Source organism: Terrapene carolina, unplaced genomic scaffold (assembly GCF_002925995.2).
Source record: "Terrapene carolina triunguis isolate 2854851 unplaced genomic scaffold, T_m_triunguis-2.0 Scaffold112, whole genome shotgun sequence".
NCBI lineage: Eukaryota > Metazoa > Chordata > Testudines > Emydidae > Terrapene > Terrapene triunguis.
The window spans coordinates 3030330-3053814 of NW_020664463.1; the positions used below are offsets into that span (position 1 = coordinate 3030330).

Consider the following 23485-nt stretch of genomic DNA (forward strand, 5'->3'; position numbering starts at 1 on the left):
ACTCATGTTCTGACATCTGTGCAGTAAAATATTTTCTCTGCTAATGTGTGTCATATTAATATGTGTATGCATGTTGTTTCCTTTAACCCTTAAAAAACTGGATAGGTTTCAGGTGGATAACCTCAGATAATTAAAGCTGTTCTTAGGGTTCAGTGGCCAGGTCAGCTGGGGAAGCTAGTTTGGGGATCAGGCAGGGTTACTGGCAGAGTGAGGTTTTGGGGGGGTCGGGTTGTGGGAGGATCATGAGACTGGGAGTGGTCTAATGCTGCTTATGGAAGGGGAGAAGAACAAATCAGGAGATGGGCAGAAAGCTGATGACAAATTAGCCCTATATCTACGCAGACCAACAAAAAGATGACTTCTTTTCAGTCAAACTAGTATACACCAAGATCAGCTCAAATGATCTTAAAGGTGTTGAACTGTGTCTACTTGGAAGTTAAAGGTGCGGGGGCGGGAGGGTTTCCAATAGAGTTAAATAAAATCAATTGAAAAAAGCATATTTTTTCCCTATGTGGACAGGGCTGTGGATGGAGGAGAAAATTGGATGAGGCTCAGAAGATTAATATACTTTTTCCTTTACCGCACCCCCTAGTCAATACATGTTGACAATGTCTCAAGCCATAAAACTTCCCCAAAGTTCATCAGAATCAGAACTGGGTTTTTAGTCCGGATCCACCTCTGACAAAGAAGAGATGGGTGCAGTGGATGCACATAAAAAGTTAACTAGGAGTTTAGAGGTTTATGGATTTCAGGAATATTCCTGCACTTAAAAATGGTGAATACAGCTGAAACTATAGCACCCATAAGACCAATATGAACTTTTAAAATGTATCCACTGTATGCAAGGTCTGTGTGTGCACGTGTGCAGTTGCTGGGGTGGATATTTTGTATATACACCTCTATCTCGATATAACGCTGTCCTCGGGAGCCAAAAAATCTTACCGCATTATAGTTGAAACTGTGTTATATTGAACTTGCTTTGATCCACCGGAGTGTGCAGCCTCTCCCCCCCCCCCGGAGCACTGCTTTACCGCGTTATATCCGAATTCGTGTTATATCGGGTCACGTTATATCGGGGTAGCGGTGTATGTATAAAACTGGACAAAAGAAAGTAGAAAATACATTCCTCTGACAAATGTTTCTTTTAGAAATAAGAAGCAAGTCAGGAACTGCTCTGTGGATGGCAATAAGAAATAGGTTCCTATCGATTTTACACTCTTGGAATCTCATTAGTTATCAGATGGAACTTGACTACTGCCAACAAATAAACAACATTTTTTTCATTCTCTCCTGTTAAACTGCCCAAAGCCACCAAATACAGATTAGTCTGGAGTACGTCATTGTTCTTGTTAGAGGTGGTATAAAAAAAATTAGTTTTAGGTACAAAACTTTTTTCTCCATCCTCCCTTCAGGCTGTTAAAGGATGCACAGAATGAAGCTCATTTCAAAAGCTGGTATCAGAAACTACTAGCTGCTGTCCAATTCTGCGCAGGAAAAACCTTAAATGATGAGTTTTCTAAGGAGAGGAAACTTATCAAAATTCTGGGAGATGTTGCTGAAAAAGTGAAGGCTGCCAGCGACCCCAAAAAACAGGTTTGTTAAGAATTTTTTTTCCTTCTCTAAGTTTTGTACGAATAACTTTTCATTTTGAAGCGATAGCATCTCTCTCCTAAATTGCCTTTTGTTATACTAAATAGCTCCATATTTTGAACAAAAAGTCCCCCAAAGTTTGTGCTATTCTGCACTCGTACACATTTATTGCTTTGTTTCCTTTTGTGGGAGGAACGTAAACTCTGCCTTCTAATTAGTGTGTGCATAAATCCCAAGGCTAAGCTTCTTAATTATATAAGAATGGGTACCATTCCAATCTTCCAGTTTGCCTTGGCAAAGCACATAAACACCTCAGTATTTGTGGTAGTCTATATACTTAGCATAGTGATCACCAAGAATCCTATAATAATGTTAAGTATTTGTAAAGGCATTTGTAAACATTTTAACAGCCACAACTGTAAACTATTTTTAATGAGCTGTAATCCCTGAGCCACAGTTACTGTCTTTGGCCCATATTCATATCAAAATATCCATAACCTTTTGAGCCACATCACTAAAGGTGGCCAAGAATGATGTCTCCAACACCCATCAATCTATTAACCAAGGTAAAGCCCAAACCTCCTCTGAAAATGTTTGTCTTTTGAACTTAGTTTTTTATAGCAGGGAGATCTCAAGACTCTAGTGCAGCGGTTCTCAAACTTTAGCAACGAGGACCCTCATTTGATTTAAAAAATGTTGGGGCCCTTCCCAAGCCTCCCCACTCAGCCCTTGCCCTGCCCCTTCTCCAAGGCCATGCCCCCTGCTCACTCCATCCACCCTTCCTCTGTCGCTCGCTCTCCCCCACCCTCACTCACTTTCACCAGGCGGGGGCACGGGGTTGGGGTTCAGGAGGGGGTGCAGACTCTGGGAGGGAGTTTGGGTGTGGACTCTGAGCTGGGGCAGGTAGTAGGGGTGTGGGAGTGGGTGAGGTCTCCGACTGGGTGACGCATACCTCAGGCTGCCCCCAAAAGAGATGGAGGGGGCCAGGAGGGTCTCCGTGCACTGCCCCTGCCCTCAGGCACTGCCCCTGCAGCTCCCATTGGCTGCAGTTTCTGGCCAATGGGAGTTGCAGAGTTGGCGCTCATGATAGGGGCAGCACGCAGAGACCCTCTGCCCCACCAGAGCCTCAGGGACATATCGGCCGCTTCTGGGACCAGCGCAGAGCCAGGGCAGGTAGGAAGCCTGCCTTATCCCCACTGCGCTGCCAAACTTCTGTCATGCAGGAGGCACTGGAGGCATGGAGGAGGTGGAGGGAGGGAGGGGGAGAAATTGATCAGCGGGGCCCGTGGACCCCCTTGGGGCCCCCCAGGGGTCCACAGATCCCAGTTTGAGAAACGCTGCTCTAGTATTTAGTGTCTCTTTAAAAGTTTAATGTTAGATCTCTGGGAGAAGCTAAGTGCTTCCTTTGAGATGCTGAGCATCCTCAATTCTCAACAAAGCCAATGGGAGTGGAGAGTATTTAACATCTCAAAGGAGGCACTGTAAACCTCCCACATCGCACACAGCAATAGATAGAAGATGTATTCCCTGTTCCAAAGGGCGTCTTGTCCAACATATGTAGTTTGCATGTAGCTAGGCACATTCTAAGTTTAGCCCACTTGGTTACTGAAATAACCATTATTGTTACTTAGCTGATGTCTAAACTCTTTCTTGCTGAGATCTCAACCAGACAGACCAGAGAGCCAAATAAAGTTAAGACCTACCACTGCATGTTGTCAGAGTCTGGACTAAGGACTCAAGGATTTCTAAAAGAGAGACAGAAAACCTAGACTCATAGATTTTAAGGTCAGAAGGGACCATCATCATCATCTAGTCTGAGCTCCTGCACATTGCAGGCCACAGAACTTCACCCACCCACTCCTGTAATAGACCCCTAACCTCTGGCTGAGTTACTGAAGTCCTCAAATCATGGTTTAAAGACTTCAAGTTACAGAGAATCCACCATTTACACCAATTTAAACCTGCAAGTGACCCATGCCCTGTGCTGCAGAGGAAGGCAAAAAAAAAAAAGAAAAAAAGAATCCCAGGGTCTCTGCTAATCTGACCTGGAGGAAAATTCCTTCCCAATCCCAGATATGGTGATCAGTTAGACCCTGAGCTTGTGGGCAAGACTCAGCAGCCAGACATCTGGGAAAGAATTCTCTGTTGTAACTCAGAGCCCTCCCCATCCAGTGTCCCATCACCGGCTGTTGGAGATATTTGCAGCTAGCAGTTGCAGATCAGTTACATGCTATTGTAGGCAGTCTCATCATACCACCCCCTCCATACATTTATCAAGATCAGTCTTGAAGCCAGTTTTTGCCCCCACTGCTCCCCTTGGAAGGCTGCTCCATAACTTCACTCCTCTAATGGTTAGATACCTTGCCTAATTTCAAGCCTAAACTTGTTGATGGGCAAGTTTATATCCATTTGTTCTTGTGTCCACATTGGCACTTAACTTCAATAACTCCTCTCCCTCCTTGGTATTTATCCCTCTGATGTATTTATAGAGAGCAATCATATCTCCCCTCAGCCTTCTTTTGGTTATGCTAAACAAGCCAACCTCTTTGAGTCTCCTTTCATAAGATTGGTATTCAATTGCTCAGATCTCCTAGTAACCCTTCTCTGCACCTGTTCCATCTTTCTTCAACTTGGAAGATCAGAACTGCACACAATATTCCAGATGAGGTCTCACCAGTGCTTTGAATAATGGTATTAACATTTCCCTATCTCTACTGGAAATACCTCGCCTCATGCATCCTAGGACTGCATTAGCCTTTTTCCTAGCCGTATCACATTGTCATCTTGTGATCAACCAATACACCCAGGGCTTTCTCTTCCTCTGTCACTTCCAACTGATACTTCCCCATCTTATAGCAAAAATTATTGTTGTTAGTCCCTAAAAGCATGACATAGCACTATTAAATTTCGTCCCATTTCTATTACTCCAGTTTATGAGATCATCCAGATCTTCTTGTCTGATAATCCAGTTCTCCTCTATATTGGCAATACCTCACAACTTTTGTGTCATCTGCAATTTTATTAGCACACTCCCACTTTTTGTGCCAAGGTCATTAATAAAAATGTTAAATAAGATTGGTCCCAAGACCAGTCCCCGAGGAACTCGACTAGTAACTGCCTTCCAGCATGTCAGTTCACCTTTCAGTGTGACCCATTGTCTCCACTTTAACCAGTTCCTTATTACACCTTTCAATTCTCATATTAATCCCCATCTTCTCCAATTTAACTAATAATTTCCCATGTGGAACTGTAGCAAATGCCTTACTGAAATCCAGGTAGATTCGATCTACTGCATTTCCTTTGTCTAAAAAAATCAGTTATCTTCTCAAAGGAGGAGGTCAGGTTGGTCTAGCACAATCTATCTTTTGTCAAACCATTTTGTATTTTATCCCAATTCCTGTTTACCTCTATGTCCTTAACTACTTTCTCTTTCAAAATTTGTTCCAAGAGCTTGCATACTATTGAGGTCAAACTAGCAAGCCTGTAGTTTCCCAGATCAATTTTTTTTTCCTTTTCTTAAAAATAGGAACTATATTAGCAATTCTTCAGTCATAGGATATGACCCCCAAGTATACAAATTCATTAAAAATCCTTGCTATTGGACTTGAAATTTCATCATCCTTTAATATGCTGGGATGGAGATTTTCCAGGCCCTCCGATGTAGTCTGATTAAGCTGTTTGAATTTGACTTCCACCTTGGTTGTGGTAATTTCTACCTCTGTATCCTCATTGCCATGAGCCACCCTGCCACAACCCCTAAACTCTTCACTAGCCTCATTAAAAACTGAGGCAAAGTATTTGTTTAGGTTTTGGGCCATGCCTAGTTAATCTTTAATCTCCACCCCATCCTCAGTGCTTAGTGGTCCCACTTCTTCTTTCCTTGTTTTCTTATTTATATAGTTATAGAACCTTTTACTATTGGTTTTAATTCCCTTTGCAAGGTCCAACTGTGCTTGGCTTTTGGCAGTTCTCACTTTATCCCTACACTTTCTGACCTCCAAGAGGTAGCTTTCCTTGCTCATCCACCACATCTTCCATTCCTTGTAGGCTTTCTGCTTTCTCTTAATCACCTATTTGAGATGCTTGCTCATCCAGCTTTGTCTGCAACCCTTCCCTAAGAATTGTTTCCCCTTGCTTGGGATGCAGGCTTCTGACAGCTTCGGCAACTTTTACTTAAAGTAATTCCAAGCCTCCTCCACATTCAGATCCGGTCCACTTCCCTAACTAATTGCCTTAATTTTTAAAGTTAGCCCTTTTTAAATCAAGGATCCAAGTTGCAGTTCTATTTTTTGTTTATCATTCCATTTAGTTTAAACTGAATTAGCTCATGATCACTCGAACCACGGTGGTCCCCTACAACCAGTTCTTCTATGCGGTCCTCACTACTCACCAGTACCAAATCTAAAATGGCATCACCTCCTTTTGGTTCAGCAACTATTTGGGGAAGAAATCTGTAAGCTATCACATTCAGGAAAATCTGGGCCCTACTATTAGTAGTAGCACTTGTCCTCCAATCTATATGTGAAAAGTTAAAGTGTCCTATAATCACACAATTCCCAGTAGTATTTATTTATTAAAAACATTAGAGGTCTCTTTTCATATCCAAATCGGATCCTGGGGATCTGTAGCACACCCCAAGCACTATCCCAGGGAACCACTAGTAGCTTTCTTCCCCAAAGTGATTTTGGCCCAAACAGATCCTGTCTTATTCATTCCATCACTTCTAATTTCTTTACAGTCTACCTCATTATTAATATACAATGCTAGTCTACTATCTTTGCCTTTTTCTGTCATAAGAACATAAGAATGGCCCTACTGGGTCAGACCAAAGGTCCATCTAGCCCAGTATCCTGTCTTCCGACAGTCTTTCCTAAACAGCACATACCCTTTAATACCTGTACTCCAGTCATGACTACTATTCCACCATGTTTCTGTTAACCCCATAATATCTGGTTTCACTTCCTACACCAGTAGTGCTAGTTCCTCCATTTTGTTACCCAGGTTCCTTACATTGGTGTAGAAACATCTTAATTGTTGCTGCTTGGCTTCACCGACATTCCTTGCCCAATTGAGTATAATCATTCTACTGCCAGTGTCACCTATATGACTGGTATCAGCACTATCCTTCCTCTTAATGTCCATTCTCCATTGCTGTTTCCTTTCTTACTTGATTTTCCTCCCTTTCAATGTTAGAATCAGGCATGGAGATTACATGAGCATTTCCAAACCATCTCCCCTGAATTCCTACTTTGGCACAATTGATTAAAAGAGCTTTAATCTCCATCCCAGAAATCTATTTCCCTCCCTACTCAGGTGGAGTCCATCCCATGAGAACAGTCCTCTGTCCTTGAATGCCTCTCAGTGGTCAGACATCCCAAAGTCCTCCTTATAGCACCACTGCCTGAGCCATCTGATGATCATCATAATCGTCTCCTCCTCTAGGGACAGGCAGAATCCCACTGAAGATCACCTGAGCCTTCATTTCCTTAAGCATATTCCCCAGCCTGGCATAGTCTCCCTTGATATGTTCCAGGGAGAATCTAACAGGATCGTTTGTTCCCACATAAAGGACAATCAGTAGATTCTTTCCTGCTCCCATTAGTATCCTCTTCATACTCAGGTCCACATCCTGTATCTTAGCTCCTGGCAGACAGCACACACACCCTTCTGTTCTTTGGATCAGCTCTGGTGACAGACCTGACTGTTTTTTTTAGCAGGGAGTCACCAATCACATAGACCTGCCTTTTCCTGGTGATGGTGTGATTCTCCGGCCTTCCTCCTGTTCTTTCTGGCTGAGAGTCCTCTTGTCTTTTATTTTCCCTTGCAATCTTCTACGAGTCTTCCTGTATCCTCTTGGGGCTCTGAACTCTGGGTATCTCCATTGGCTCTTCCCCTCTTCCTGTAGGACTTACAGGACTAGCTGCTCTTCTCTTCTTCCTTGTTCTCCCTCCTTCAGTTACAGCCTGACTCTGCCCCTTCTTCATTTTCCAACTCCGCAAACCTGTTCCCCTTAGCTAGACAATCTTTTCCTCTGCTTGGTTCTTGTAGTCACATGCTTCCACTGGCCACTTTCCTCACCCAGTAGTCTCCCCACCGAGTTTTTCAGTCCAGCTTGAATCTGCGAATCTTGGCTTTTCCCTTCAGCCTCCTTTGTTTCATCATTTGCTCAACCATAGTTTTCACCTGCATCTCTAAGCCTCGGATCTTCTCTTCCATCAACTCTATCAGGCGGCACTTCATACAAATGAAGCACTTTTCAGGTACCCCGCTCCAGGATCCATGTACATCCCGTAGCTTCCACATCTCTGGCCATCTTCATTGTGTCTTCCAGTGCTTGGGTCACTACCACTGCTGCCTCTGTATCTGTCTTAGCCAAGTCCTGCCAAGGAAAAAAACAAAACAAAACAAAAACAAAACCTAAAACAAACAACAAACAAAACCAAAAACCCAAACCAACACCAAAACAAAACCAGAATGCCACACTTAAACAAACTTTGAAGTAAAAAGACACAGTGATTTGGCAGAGTGAAAGATTGTGCATGCCATTGTAAGAAGAAAGCAGTAGACGTGTATGACACCTTTTTGGTACATCAGTTAGACCTCAGAGACCGATCAAGAGGCTGTAAAGCCAGAAAAACCCAAACCTTGTAATTGGCATACCTACACTTAGAAAGGGGAGGCAAGGCAACAGTCCTGAAGCAAGAAACCACCCGTTGTGAACTTGGTTAGAGAAAAATGTCATAAGAAAAAATGCTATTCAGAACAAGAGGTGCTTAGCTAAAAAGCCCCTGAGGAGGACACTATAGGCAACAAGAGCAGAGATGCAGATCACAATCACAATTCTTAGTTTCAGTTACTGCACACTGGTGCAATCCCAGTAACTCTTATGAGGTTACATTGATATTACTAAGACCAGAAATTTGATTCACTATCTTATTAAAATATATCAAGAGAGTCGGCAATTAAAAAACTGCTGTGATGTTGTTTCAAGTTGTCATAATGATTGATGTTTCACAGGAGGTGCTAAAGATGGAAATCAACAAACTTAAGCAGTTCTTCCAGGAGGTAAATGTTTGCCGGCTTCCCCTGAATCCTGCACTTGTTGTACGAGGCATAGATGAAGATGTAAGTCCATTTTACGCTATAGATTATTTTATTTTCAGTGTAATAAGTACTAGGGAATGAACTGTTGCATGAACTAGGTCATGATCCTGCAAATCTTTACTTATGAGTATCCCCTTTAAGTATTGGCATAACATAGGCAGCCATTCACAGGACTGATATCTTTATGGATGCCTTCACCCCAGCTAGGGGGAGAGGTGGTATTTGCCAATTTAAGTGTCTCTCTCTCCCCTTACAACAGCAGCACTGCAACGGAGACTCGAAATTGTGACTAGCATGGTTCCAGCCCAGCTTTCCTCAAAGCAGCTTTTGAGGGGAAGGAGGTATCTGCCTCTTTAACAGTGGCCCCTGACGCACCAGCTGGTTGCTGCCACACCAATGCAGATTCTTGCTGGCAGCTTTTCCTCCCTGGGGCCTGACAGCTTTCAGAGATGAGGAGTGCTTAGCTGTAGCACTGGCCCTCCTCCCATTGAACTTGTGAGATTTTGCATGGTAAATGTTTGCAGACTCAGCCACTTGTGCTTACCTGTGCAAGTTATGCTTATTAAAAACGACTGCTGAATGGAGGAAACTTGTGTATTGTTTCATATGTTTGATTTCACTGACCAGACTGCCAGGACTGTGTCATTCATGTTTTATGACATACAAATCTCACACCAGAGGATTCAGTGTTGTTGGGGGAAGAAGTACCCAGCCACAAGGAAAATATAATATGTACAGGTCTGAGGGGCTTTTTAAGTTATAGCTTTATAATTACAGCACTGCTCTATAATTTTGCTCTGTGGCCTATAACCCACAATGGACCTGATCTTGTGAGGAGTTGAGCCCTTCAGCCTTCTTTGACCTGTGGCTCTCCCAATAATTGCTCTTCAGACTTGATGTCAATGAGCACTGAAGCTTCTTAGCAGCCTGCTGGACTGGGCCAATTGTGGATGACATAAATCAGAAGAATTTTCAAGCTAACTGTTTCTCACTGCTTTCAGACTTTCTGGGAATAATTACTATTGGCAGGGCCGGCGCTTCCATTTAGGCGACCTAGGCGGTTGCTGAGGGCGCCAGGATTTGGAGGGGGGTGGCAATTCGGCGGCGGGGGATCCTTCCGCGCTCCGGGTCTTCGGCGGCAATTCTGCGGCGGGTCCTTCACTCGCTCTGGGACCCGCCGCCGAAGTGCCCCGAAGACCAGGAGCGCAGAAGGACCCCCCCCGCCGCAGAATTGCCGACGACGACCGGGAGCACGGAAGGACCCCTGCCTAGGGCGCCAAAAACCCTGGCGCTGCTCCTGACTATTGGGGAGGTCTCTAACTATCCAATTGAGCTATTGATACCACACCAGATTGGCTTGACTGACACTGAATCTTGATTGATGTGTGTGTATGTATTCAATTTCTTATATCAATTGTTCTTTGTCTGCAGCCACCAGACTGAAATGCATGTTATATTTCATGAACTCTAACATTTTTAGAATACTCCTAATAATCAAACCATCATTCATTTCAGCATTGTCTACTGGTTAAACTAAGGGTATGTCTACCCTACGAAATTAGGTCGAATTTATAGAAGCCAGTTTTATAGAAATCGCTTTTATACAGTCGATTGTGTGTCCCCCCACATAAAATGCTCTAAGTGCATTAATTCGGCGGACCGCATCCACAGTACCGAGGCTAGCGTCGACTTCTGGAGCGTTGCACTGTGGGTAGCTATCCCACAGTTCCCGCAGTCTCCGCCGCCCATTGGAATTCTGGGTTGAGATCCCAATGCCCGATGATGCAAAAACAGTGTCGCGGGGGGTTCTGGGTACATGTCGTCAGGCCCCTCCCCCTCCGTCAGAGCAACAGCAGACAATCGATTCGCGCCTTTTTACCTGGGTTACCTGTGCAGACAACATACCACGGCAAGCATGGAGCCCGCTCAGCTCAGCTCAGCTCACCGTCACCATATGTCATCTGGGTGCTGGCAGACGTGGTACTGCATTGCTATACAGCAGCAGCTAATTGCCTTTTGGTAGTAGACTGGTATCCATTGTCATCGTATTCCTCAGTGAGTTCGGTCAGAGGCACCTGGGCAGACATGTTTTGTCTCCTGGAGACTCAGTCCTGCCAGCAGTCCTATTGAACCGTCTTGACGATGATGGCTAGCAGTCGTAGTACAGCATCTTCTGCCAAGCACCCAGAAGATGCCGATGGCTATCAGTCATGCTGCACCGTCTGCTGCCAGCGTAAGATGTAAAAAATAGATGGACCAGATTTGTTCTGTATTCATTTGCTTCCCCCTCTCTCCGTGAAATCAACGGCCTGCTAAACCCAGGGTTTTGAGTTCAATCTTTGGGGGGGCCATTCTGTGTGACAGTTGTTTGTGTTTCTCCCTGATGCACAGCCACCTTTGTTGATTTTAATTCCCTGTACCTGTAAGCCATGTCGTCACTCGCCCTTCCCTTCCTCCATCAGACAATAGTTTCGCGCCTTTTTTCAGCCCAGACGCCATAGCACTGGGATCATGGAGCCCGCTCAGATCACCGCGGCAATTATGAGCACTATGAACACCACGCGCATTGTCCTGGAGTATATGCAGAGCCAGAACATGCCAAAGCAAAACCAGGCGAGGAGGCGATTGCAGCGATTGCAGCGCGGCGACGAGAGTGATGAGGAAATTGACATGGACATAGACGTCTCACAAAGTACAGGCCCCAGCAATGTGCAAATCATGATGTTACTGGGGCAGGTTCATGCCGTGGAACGCCGATTCTGGGCCCAGGAAACAAGCACAGACTGGTGGGACCGAATCGTGTTGCAGGTGTGGGACGACTCCCAGTGGCTGCGAAACTTTCGCATGCTTAAGGGCACTTTCATGGAACTTTGTGACTTGCTTTCCTCTGCCCTGAAGCGCCAGAATACCAGGATGAGAGCAGCCCTCACAGTTGAGAAGCGAGTGGCGATAGCCCTGTGGAAGCTTGCAACACCAGACAGCTACCGGTCAGTCGGGAATCAATTTGGAGTGGGCAAATCTACTGTGGGGGCTGCTGTGATCCAAGTTGCCAGGGCAATCAAAGACCTGCTGATATCAAGGGTAGTGACTCTGGGAAACGTGCAGGTCATAGTGGATGGCTTTGCTGCAATGGGATTCCCAAACTGTGGTGGGGCGATAGACGGAACCCATATCCCTATCTTGTCACCGGAGCACCAAGCCACCGAGTACATAAACCGCAAGGGGTACTTTTCAATGCTGCTGCAAGCCCTGGTGGATCACAAGGGACGTTTCACCAACATCAATGTGGGATGGCCGGGAAAGGTACATGATGCTCGCGTCTTCAGGAACTCTGGTCTGTTTCAAAAGCTGGAGGAAAGGACTTTATTCCCGGACCAGAAAATAACCATTGGGGATGTTGAAATGCCTATCGTTATCCTTGGGGACCCAGCCTACCCCTTAATGCCATGGCTCATGAAGCCATACACAGGCAGCCTGGACAGTAGTCAGGACCTGTTCAACTTGTTATTGCTGCTTACTGTGCGCTCCACAATATCTGTGAGAGTAAGGGGGAGACATTTATGGCGGGGTGGGAGGTTGAGGCAAATCGCCTGGCCGCTGATTATGCGCAGCCAGACACCAGGGCGGTTAGAAGAGTACAGCAGGGCGCGGTGCGCATCAGAGAAGCTTTGAAAACGAGTTTTGTGACTGGCCAGGCTAAGGTGTGAAACTTCTGTTTGTTTCTCCTTGATGAACCCTCCGCCCCCCCCACCCGGTTCACTCTACTTCCCTGTAAACTAACCACCCTCCCCTCCCCCCTTCGAGCACCGCTTGCAGAGGCAATAAAGTCATTGTTACTTCACATTCATGCATTCTTTATTAATTCATCACACAACTAGGGGGATAACTGCCAAGGTAGCCCGGGAGGGGTGGGGAAGGAGGGAAGGAAAAGGACACATTGCAGTTTAAAACTTTAACACTTATTGAAGGCCAGCCTTCTGATGCTCGGGCAATCATCTGGGGTGGAGTGACTGGGTGGCCGGAGGCCCCCCCACCGCGTTCTTGGGCATCTGGGTGAGGAGGCTATGGAACTTGGGGAGGAGGGCTGTTGGTTACACAGGGGCTGTAGCGGCGGTCTCTGCTCCTGCTGCCTTTCCTGCAGCTCAACCATACGCTGGAGCATATCAGTTTGATGCTCCAGCAGCCGGAGCATCGACTCTTGCCTTCTGTCAGCAAGGTGATGCCACCTATCCTCTTCAGCCCGCCACTTGCTCTCTTCAGCCCGCGATTCAGCCCACCACCTCTCCTCTCGTTCATATTGTGCTTTTTTGCACTCTGACATTGACTGCCTCCACGCATTCTGCTGTGCTCTGTCAGCATGGAAGGAAATCTGGAGCTCCGAGAACATATCATCCCGAGTCCGCCGTTTTCTCCTTCTAATCTTCACTAGCCTCTGTGAAGGAGAAACATTTGCAGCTGGTGGAGGAGAAGGGAGAGGTGGTTAAAAAAGACACATTTTAGAGAACAATGGGTACACTCTTTCACGTTAAATTTTGCTGTTCACATTACACAGCACATGTGCTTTCGTTACAAGGTCGTATTTTTTCTCTTATATTGAGGGCTTGCCGGTTTGGTGTGAGAGATCACTCACGCAGTGCCAGGCAACAGATTTCGGCTTGGAGGCAGCCATGGTAAGCCACAGTCTTTTGGCTTTTTTAACCTTCATAACATGTGGGAATGGTTTCAAACAGTAGCGTCCACATTTCCCATACCAAGCACCCGTTGGGTTGGCCATTTAAAATGGGTTTGCAATGTAAAAGGAGGGGCTATGGTTTCCAGGTTAACATGCAGCACAAACCCAACTACCCCCCCCCACCCAATTCACTGGGATGATCACTTCACCCCTCCCCCCTACCACGTGGCTAACAGCAGGAAACATTTCTGTTCAGCCGAGCAGGAACGGGCACCTCTGAATGTTCCCTTAATAAAATCACCCCATTTCAACCAGGTGACTGTGAATGATATCACTCTCCTGAGGATAACAAAGAGAGATAAGGAATGGATGTTGTCTGCATGCCAGCAAACACCGGGACCATACGCTGCCATGCTTTGTTATGCAATGATTCCAGACTACGTGCTACTGGCCTGGCGGGGTAAAGTGTCCTACTATGATGGACGGGATAAGGCAGCCCTCCCCAGAAACCTTTTGCAAAGGCTTTGGGAGTACATGAAGGAGAGCTTTCTGGAGATGTCCCTGGAGGATTTCCGCTCCATCCCCATACACGTTAACAGACTTTTCCAGTAGCTGTACTGGCCGCGATTGCCAGGGCAAATTAATCATTAAACACGCTTGCTTTTAAACCATGTGTAATATTTACAAAGGTACACTCACCAGAGGTCCCTTGTGTGCCCTCAGGGTCTGGGAGCACGCCTTGGGTGAGTTCGGGGGTTACTGGTTCCAGGTCCAGGGTGATAAACATATCCTGGCTGTTGGAGAAACTGGTTTCTCCGCTTCCTTGCTGTGAGCTATCTTCATTGTCTTCATCATCATCTTCCTCGTACCCCGAACCCGCTTCCCTGTTGCGTGATTCTCCATTGATGAAGTCAAAGCACATGGTTGGGGTAGTGGTGGCTGCACCCCCTAGAATGGCATGCAGCTCCACGTAGAAGCGGCATGTTTGCGGCTCTGCCCCAGACCTTCCGTTTGCCTCTCTGACTTTGTGGTAGGCTTGCCTTAGCTCCTTAATTTTCACGTGGCACTGCTCTGCGTCCCTGTTATGGCCTCTGTCCTTCATGGCCTTTGAGACTTTTTCTAATATTTTGCCATTTCGTTTACTGCTACGGAGTTCAGCTAGCACTGATTCGTCTCTCCATATGGCGAGCAGATCCCGTACCTCCTGTTCTGTCCATGCTGGAGCTCTTTTGCGATCCTGGGACTCCATCATGGTTACCTGTGCTGATGAGCTCTGCGTGGTCACCTGTGCTCTCCACGCTGGGCAAACAGGAAATGAAATTCAAAAGTTCGCGGGGCTTTTCCTGTCTACCTGGTCAGTGCATCTGAATTGAGAGTGCTGTCCAGAGCGGTCACAATGAAGCACTGTGGGATAGCTCCCGGAGGCCAATAATGTCAAATTCCGTCCACACTACCCCAATCCGACCTGCAAAGGCCGATTTTAGCGCTAATCCCCTCGTCGGAGGTGGAGTAAAGAAACCAGTTTAAAGGGCCCTTTAAGTCGAAAAAAAGGACTTCGTCGTGTGGACGTGTCCAGGCTTAATTCGATTTAACGCTGCTAAATTCGACCTAAACTCGTAGTGTAGACCAGGCCTAAGAGTCAAGCATCCAGGATCCTTTTCCAGCTCGGCCACTGGTGTATTATTGTACATTAACCTTTGGCAAAATCTTTCAGTCACTCTGAGTGAAATCCTTGCCCCATTGAAGAAAAACTCCTGTTGATTTCAGTGCAGTCAGGATTTCACCATCTGTGCCTCAAATTTATTCATCTGTAACATAGTATAATATATAGTTCCCAGACTTCACATGCGTGTAAAGAGGCTTAAGTAATGTTTCTAACATACTTTGAGATCCCTGGATGAAAGACAATATATAGCTGTCTATATTATAATTTTTCTTCAAATTTTCCACCCTTGCATACGCCCAGTGCTGATTTTAATGGGAGCTGTGGGGTGCTTATTATTTCTGAAAAGCAGGCCATTGATTTGTCTTTCTCGGTTTTTCTCTTTTTATAGTGGTGATAATAATACTCACCTAACTCACAGGGGTTTTCAAAGCTTAGTTCATTAATGGTTTTAAAAGCCTTTTGAGATCTTCAGGTGGAAGGCGCTATATGATGCCAACGGTCAGGGTTTAAAATAGGCTCCAAATAATGTAGATTATGATGATTGGAATTTGGTGCACTCCTCACCCAGGCTTAGAGACCCATTAAAATTAATGGATGATTTGCCTCCATAAGGATTGCAGGATCAGGCTACCCACTGACAACATAAGACAAAAAAGATCTTTAGATCGCAGTGTTCACAACTGCATTGCAGCTTTTGATTGGGTCTGCCTTGCATCACTTTGGTCTTTCCAGTCCCAGCCAAAATGTAGCACTAAATGGCCTGGGGAAAATAAAAAATAGTCGTAGAAAAAAGATTACCTGAGCATTTCAGAACCTTTAAGAAGTTTGAATATGATGGTAGAGATTCTTCTTTTCTGAACCAGTTCAACTGTCTCTAATATCGAGGACTATTTATTTTTGTTACCCGTACTGCTGATAAATACTTCAAGACACCACATCGTCTCAGGGAAATGTTCTACTGCTTTTAGCCTATAGTATACTATATTTTATGTGTGTATCATTTTTTTTCTAAAGGCATGTTCATATTTCACATCCAATGCTTTTCCATTGAAAATCTCCTTCATCAATACAGAGACACTGAGTAGAAACATCAATGTTATTTTTAAGGTAGGTTATTCATACTAATAACCCACAGTTAATTTTGAATGCAAAATGTTAATTTAATACTCATTGAAAGGGAAGGCTTCAGATCTTGAGCCTGAGGTGTTTGATTTGGCTGTGCTGCTCAGTTTTCATAATCCTATTTGATGCTAGACCTTTAAGTACAGTATATTAAGGAAATATATTAAAGCATCCAAGTTTTTGATTGGTAGAAAATCAAATGCATTCTAGGAAAACAATGTGTGCTTTTAACTCAGGCTAAACAGTAAAGGATAACATAGTGTATTTACCTTCTTGAGGTCTAAGGACAAAGTCCAGAGAAATAACTGTTCAAGGAAAGGACTTAATTGTACAGTAGCCCTGTCTAGCAGATAAAATACTACCATGCTGAAGACTGCATTTGGCACAAAACATATAGGACTCAATTCTGGCTTTCCAAGTCAGAGTCAATGTGATGGAGTAGTGGTGCCAAGGGATCAGCCCATTCCCATCATGTGGCATGGCCCTTTAAGATTTGGAAAGGTCTGATGTATATACAACGACTCAGGAGATAGTTAGAGAGAGGAACCGGTCCTGGGAATGAATGGTGCTTGGGAGGAAATCCTGTCCCTGTGTCTTTAAAGGCCTGGGGCCAGGAGCCTTGCAAAGAGTTGAGAGAGGCTCCCTTCTCACCCAGCCAATTGGGTTTTAGGAAAGGGACTGGCACAAAAGCTACCTCCTCCCTTATGTTCTAGCAGGGCACCACTAGCAGGAGAAGACACCCTGCTGAACACCCTGCACCTGAGGCCTAACTGGGGGGAAAGGGCCAGCTGAGGAAGAAGCTGGCTAAGGGTGGCAGTGGGGGAGGGCAGGAGGCCCAGCCCCCGCCCCACACACACACACACACACTTAGTCCCTGACCAAAGCTGGGTGGTATAACAGTACAGCCTCTTCCCTGCTGGCATGATGAGGGGTGGCTGGGCCAAATTTGAGTGGCCTTGAAACCCTGTGTGCCTGCTTGGGCCCTTTGTTTTCTCAGTCCTTCTGGCACCCATGAATGCCAGGCCCTCCCAGTCCCCAGGGAAAAGCAGAGTAGGGCTGGGTGCAAGAGGGAGATCTCAGGGCTGGGGGCAGATCAATGTGGGGGGAAGAGCACTGGGCTGGGTGTGGGGCAGCACGAGCAGAGTTTTTGTGGAGCTGGATGCAAGAGGAAGAGCACGGATCTGGGTGCCAAGGCAGCATGAGACTGCTCAGGACTGGGTATTAGGAAGCGGCAGGGGAGAGTTCGGGGGTGGAGGCGAGGTGTGGGACTGGATTCAGGGCAATGGAGGGAGAGCTCTGGATTCCCATCTTAGGAAAATTTTGGTTGCATCCCTGAGAGAGGGAGTACCTGTTTTGAACCAATCTAGTCAGGGTAATTGATTGAAAGAATCTTGAATGGTTGCTAAGTGCAACATACCTTTAGGACCATGAGCGGCCACAAGGGGTGTGCTGGAGAGCATCACCCCGTGGCAATCATGTTGTGGAATGATAGAGGAGGTACACCTCCTTAATAATGGTATTGGGATGGATTAATTGCTGGCATAATCCATTGCTGTATTTGGAAGTAAGCCCAGGATTGTCATGTTTCCATACACAAAGAGAAAAAACATCTGCCTTCAGTCTAAAATTACTTCTGTTTCAGATTAAGAGAAACAACAATAGGAAAGCCTCCTTGAGAAAGCACGGTGTGTGTGTGTGGGGGTGTGTGGGTGTGTGTGTGTGTGTGTGTGTGTGTGTGTGTGTGTGTGTGAGAGAGAGAGAGAGAGAGAGAGAGCGCTCTCTGTACGGACCACAGCAACCTGAAGAGCACAAAATGGTTGCTGCCTCCAAGCAAAGGGTTAAGGGGTAGTTCTTAGAAATTAGAAAGTGCCCTAGTCAGAAAACAGAAGCCTAAAAATTGCATGCTACAGACACCACCAGGGTGAAATTTGCATTTTATGCACATATGGCCCAGGAACAGGAATATCATTTCTGGCCACACTGGAGGAAGCACACTCATCTGCCTTTGTCACCTTTGGAAAAGCTGTATACCTGGCACTACTTACATAACAAACCAGTGGCTTAAAGTGGAAGGAGAGGCAGGTGCCTCGTCATCCCACCCAACGTACACCTCTGGGACAATGAACACTGGCAGTGATGCCAATAGTGTTATGAAGTTCCCTGCACCTTCTCCTATCCAGCATACCGATGTAGCAGCAACCATAATTTGGCTCATAATATGCTTCATTATTTGTAATAGATAATGCTTAAATAAAATGGTAACTGTTGTTTCGAACCGTGGTGAGCAAACACAGGAAAAATTCTCTTCAGGTCTGGCTGCTGAGCATAATTAATTGGAATCAAGATTAGCTGTAAACAAAAGGGAAATGGATTTTTAAAAAGATAGGGAGAAATTGATGTCCTCTCATTAAATGCCTGTAGACTAGGATGCTTCTGTAAAAGGAACATAATAAAGGAACAAATCATTGTAATGTAACTAAAGCTTACAATTTATGAAAGACTTTCCTGATGAAGGCTTGAAAATACCAGTAAAATCCAGATGCAATTTAGACATTGAGGAGGAGGGGATGAATAGCAGAGCTTTTGTTTTATGGGCTATTTACCCAGCTACGGTAGAAAATAATCCCTTCATTAATTACAAGACGCAAAGGCCGATTTCTCTAAGATTGTTGTTCAACAGACTCCATGTGGGGAGCAGTCAGCAAGAAAATGCTGATTGAAACTGGTTCTGAATCGTGTCAGGGAAACCATTTGTACGTGTAATAAGGTTGCCCTGTAGCCTGCTAGAAATACTGAGTTGTGATGTGTAGTGTCAGGCCAAATACTTGTACTCTCATTCCTGAAAAGGGATCTGCTATTGGATGGATTTTGAAATTTAACTAAACAAGGATCCAAGCTCCCGACTGCATGTGAAAGACCAGTAATTTCCATGTGAGTAATAAACTGAAAGGTTGCAGCAGGCAAAAGGGCATATGGTACCGTTAGTGTGGTTACCAAAACACTTCTTGTCTGTATAAGTCATCCCATTCTTTCTTCCTTCTGATATAGTATGAACACTTCGAGCAAAACTGCAGGGACTTACTGTAAAATGAAGGTAGCTGGGGCTTTTGGCCTGGAAAAAATCCAAAAGAGAGAGAAAAGTGTCTCTCTTTGGGATTCAAGGAGAAACTCAAATTTCACATGCCCTTTTCACAGGTGGGAGATGATCTACGTCAGGATATGCTGGTTCTGCAGATTATTCGTGTGATGGACAGAATTTGGCTTCAGGAGGGACTTGATATGCAAATGATCATTTATAAGTGTTTATCTACAGGAAAAGGCCAAGGTCAGTACAGATTAGAAAGGATGCATGTATTACATTATTCATATCTCATGTAAACCAGTAATACAACAGCACTCCTCCCTTCAGTATTTCTTTTTGAAAGTGTCTTTTCTTTTTCCCCTTTGAGGGAAAAGAGTGCTCAGAACCACCCTCAGTTGGGTTCTAAACATCTTTGTAGATTGAGGTTAACTTTTTTTTTTCCCCCTTCAGAAGAAATAGAACCCAAGCTAGTGAAGTTTTGTAGCAACCCAGGCCTGAATTTAAAGCCTTGGCATTCACAACTGGTCTTGGACTCTCAAGAAAACCTCCCATTTAGGCAGCAAATAAGAACTTCTGAAAACCTGATCAGAAGTGTTGCAGTGGGAATTACTGGGTGCTGAGCTCCTTTGCAAATCTGGCCCTTATTTAGGTTTTGCCCATAGACTAATAAAGTTCCAGAAACCTCCCAGTGTTGTTTGAAATACCACCCTTGCTGCTCATACTGCTTAAGGCAAGCTTGGCTCATATGAAAGCTTTATTTATTCCTTTCTTTTATGGTTGTTGTAACAAAGCCATAGCAAAGATGCCAATTACTTGCTAAAGAAATTTACTGATGGCAATAGACTTTTTTACTGAAAATAATTCTAGCACAATAAAGAGCTGAAGCATCCAGATTACCTACAGTACAGAAATGAAAAATACAGCATTTTCGGCCTTTTGAGCAGAGAAAGTTTGGGGAATGGGAGGCCGGCAGGACCCATGGCGGATTCAGGGATGTGGCAGGTGGTTGATGGGAACTGGAAAGGGATTCTCTTCATCCTTTCTTTCCATGAACAAGGCAGAACCAGAAAGATTCCCCTTCAAAAAGTAACCATAAAATATTATATCTGGAGAAGGAAGATGCTATAATTAGTTTCTCTCCGTTACACTAACCCTCAATTTGATATTTTTTAAAGGATTCAGGGCGGGCATGAGAATAAACCCTGGATGTCTGTCTATTTTAGGTACTTCTTTGGCCCCCATGACCAGAGTATCTGAGCACCTCACAATCTTTATCCTCCCAATGCTTTGAATCTTGCTAAATTATTGGGCTCCATGATGTCATTTGGCAGTGAACTCCACAATCTAGTTGTGCATTGTGTGGAAAAGCATTTCCATTGATCAGTTTTTAATTTGTTATCTTTAATTTCATTGAATAGCCCTTTGTTCTTGTTTTATGAGGCAGGGTGAAGAGAAGCTCCCAATCTTCCTTTTTCTAGATCATCTAATACCATGTAGACTTTTATGGTTAATTGAAATGTGTGTATAATTCTCTCCATGGGGTAATATGATACAGTGCGATGCAGATTAATAAACACTCTGCCTCTTTTTAAAATTGTGAGTTTTTCATGTGAACTCCTTCTCTCTGATTAGGACTAGTGCAGATGGTGTCAGATGCTACAACTCTAGCCAAGATCCACAGGGAGTCTGGATTGATAGGACCATTGAAGGAAAACACAATTAAAAAATGGTTCAGTCATCATCATCCTTTGGAATCAAGTTACCAAGAGGTATATTAAAATGGAACATTGCATAAATTGTTTATTTTACAAATGAAAAAGCAAATGGTGATATGCACAATCTCCTGAAGTCAGGGAAAACAGATCACACGTACCATCAAGTCTTCTGAAATGGAACATCCATTTCTTTGGCCAGATTGCTAGGGACCAGATTCAGTGCAGTGTTTTTTCAATAACAATAAGAAAAGTTAGGAAAATACCATACTTGGAGATACAAAGGTGAAGTAAGAAGAAGTTGAAGACAAAATTAAGTAAATAGACACTGAACCTAGAGTAATTTTTTTTATCCAGATAGTGAGATATGGTGTTTTATATATTATCACACAGACAGTATCTTTTCTGTGCTTGAAAATGTCACACTTTTAGAAAACTGTATTTCATTGAATTCCCCCAGTAATATGATATATCAGGTCATGCTTGTCCTTTTACATTATGGGATCCTGTGTAAAGCATCTGGTTTTATGCAAACTGGTGTTACGCATCAGGTTATATATCATCCAGGAAATTGGGGAAAGTGCACAAGCAGAGGTTTCTCTCTTAAAAGAAAGAAGCCATGAAGTCACTTTTGCACATTCTTTTTAGGCGGGGCTTGTCCTGAGGTTCACAAAAAGGCTTTGAAATTTTTAGCGTCCTGGGGAATTTTTGAACACATCCCCGTACCTGCAGTAGATTAGTAGCCAAACTTTTTGCCCAATTTAAAGAGAGCTCCAGGTGCTGAGCTCCTCTGAAAATGAGACATCTAATTTGATGCCTAATTGTAGGCATCAATGTATACATTTTTTTGCCAGAATGTAGTGGTGGGTGGGTGGGGGGGTGGTTGGTTGTGTATTTATTTATCCAAATTTTCAATCTAAACTTTTAGAAGCGCTTTAATGTAATCATTATTACCATATATATTTACAGTAAAGGTGCTGCTGACATTTTGATTGAAAATTGAGACAGCTATCAATTATCAGTCAAAAATCCAGTTTTGTTTTGTTTTTAGTAAGTCAAATAACATGGAATGTTCTTAAAAAAAAAAAAATTTGCTATCCTTAAATTTCTTTTTTTTTTTTTAAAGAAATGAAATAGTCATTTCTGATTGCGCAGGATGTCTGTATAATTGTTTGTATCCTGCTCTTACCATTTATCTTCTCTTGCTATTAAGACTTTGCACTTGGATACTGAACTCACATAGGTGACTAAGCTTTATTATCCGCATTTTACAGTTGGGCAAACAAAGGCACAGAAAGGTGAAGTGACGTCTCCAAAGCCACCTAGCGACTAAGTGGCACAGTCAGGAATATGCCCCAGGCATCCTGAGTTCTTGTGCTGTGGTCTAATCACTCCACAGTGCTACCATCAAAATCAGTCACTAGATTTAGCACCATAATACTACAGTAATATCAGTACTCAAACAATTATTTATATTGGATAGTATAGTATAAAGATGGTACAGTACTGTATGCACTGAGGTTTTGACCAAGAACTTAATGATTGTGAATTAGGTTTTATAGAGTCTGCATATAAATGGCTCACATGATTATTGAGACAGATAGCTTAGTAAGATTCCCAGGAGGTTCAGGCCCTTACAATTAAGAATGCTATCTGTGGTTGTTACACTGTAGTAGCTAAGATAAAACCTGCATGGGCTTTGTATAAATCTGATCACCATCTAGAGCTAGGAAGAATTCCCTTCTCCCTCTCCTCTTATCTGTGATATGGCATGGGGCAGTTGGGATGGGTTAGACAGGTTCATTTGAGGGAGATTTTTATCTTCTTCTGAAGCATAGAAGTGCTGTACAATATCCACTGAAGTCAGTGGAAAGCTTTGGATCAGTCCATAAGGCTACATATACACTACACATCACTTTCAGTGGCGTATGCAGTCTGTGTACCTACACATGACAGTGTGGCCTTTCCCCACTGCCTCCCCCTTGCCAGAGTCTTTTCCCACTGCCAGAGTCTTTCCCTGTGGTGGGGAAGGGCTCTAGCCAGCAGGGAGCTGCTGGAGCCTTTCCTTGTTGCCACTCTTCCCCCTCTCCCCCCGCCGAGCTTTTCCCCACTGCTGGTGCCTTTCCCAGCTGCTAGAGTCTTTTCCTGTGGTGGGGAAAGGCTCCAACAGCTGGGAGGCAGCAGGACTCTACATGGTTTGGGCTAGTAGAGAGCCATGTATAGTATGTACTCGGGTACCCTTCAGAAGTGTCTGTACTCTAGTTGCCTAAACTGTGCCTCACAGTCTACACTGATACTTAAACCCGTGCTGGGCACTACCTGAGTACATACTCTACACGCTGCCAAAAGAAGCATGCAGTGTAGACATAGTCTTTGTGAGTATCTAGTGGTTAGAGCAGGGGTTTAGGAATCAGGACTCCTTGTCATGTATTCCTAGGTCTGCCACTGAATCTCTGATACTTTGGGTAGTTCACTTAACCTTACTATATTTGAGTTTACTGCTCTGTAAAATGGAGGTCGGATTCCTTGCCCAGGGA

The 23485-nt window shown here is 44.4% G+C and overlaps 1 protein-coding gene across 1 annotated transcript in view; it reads left to right on the top strand.

Annotated features, from left to right (window-relative positions):
• Nucleotides 1–23485, top strand: part of PIK3C2G (phosphatidylinositol-4-phosphate 3-kinase catalytic subunit type 2 gamma) — a 311474-nt gene that overhangs the window by 166431 nt on the left and 121558 nt on the right. The window contains exons 19-23 of the mRNA XM_026652203.1: nt 1413–1593; nt 8608–8715; nt 16047–16139; nt 19350–19479; nt 20869–21005. Coding sequence (XP_026507988.1) covers nt 1413–1593; nt 8608–8715; nt 16047–16139; nt 19350–19479; nt 20869–21005 — 649 coding nt within the window. The remainder of the gene's footprint in view (nt 1–1412; nt 1594–8607; nt 8716–16046; nt 16140–19349; nt 19480–20868; nt 21006–23485) is intronic.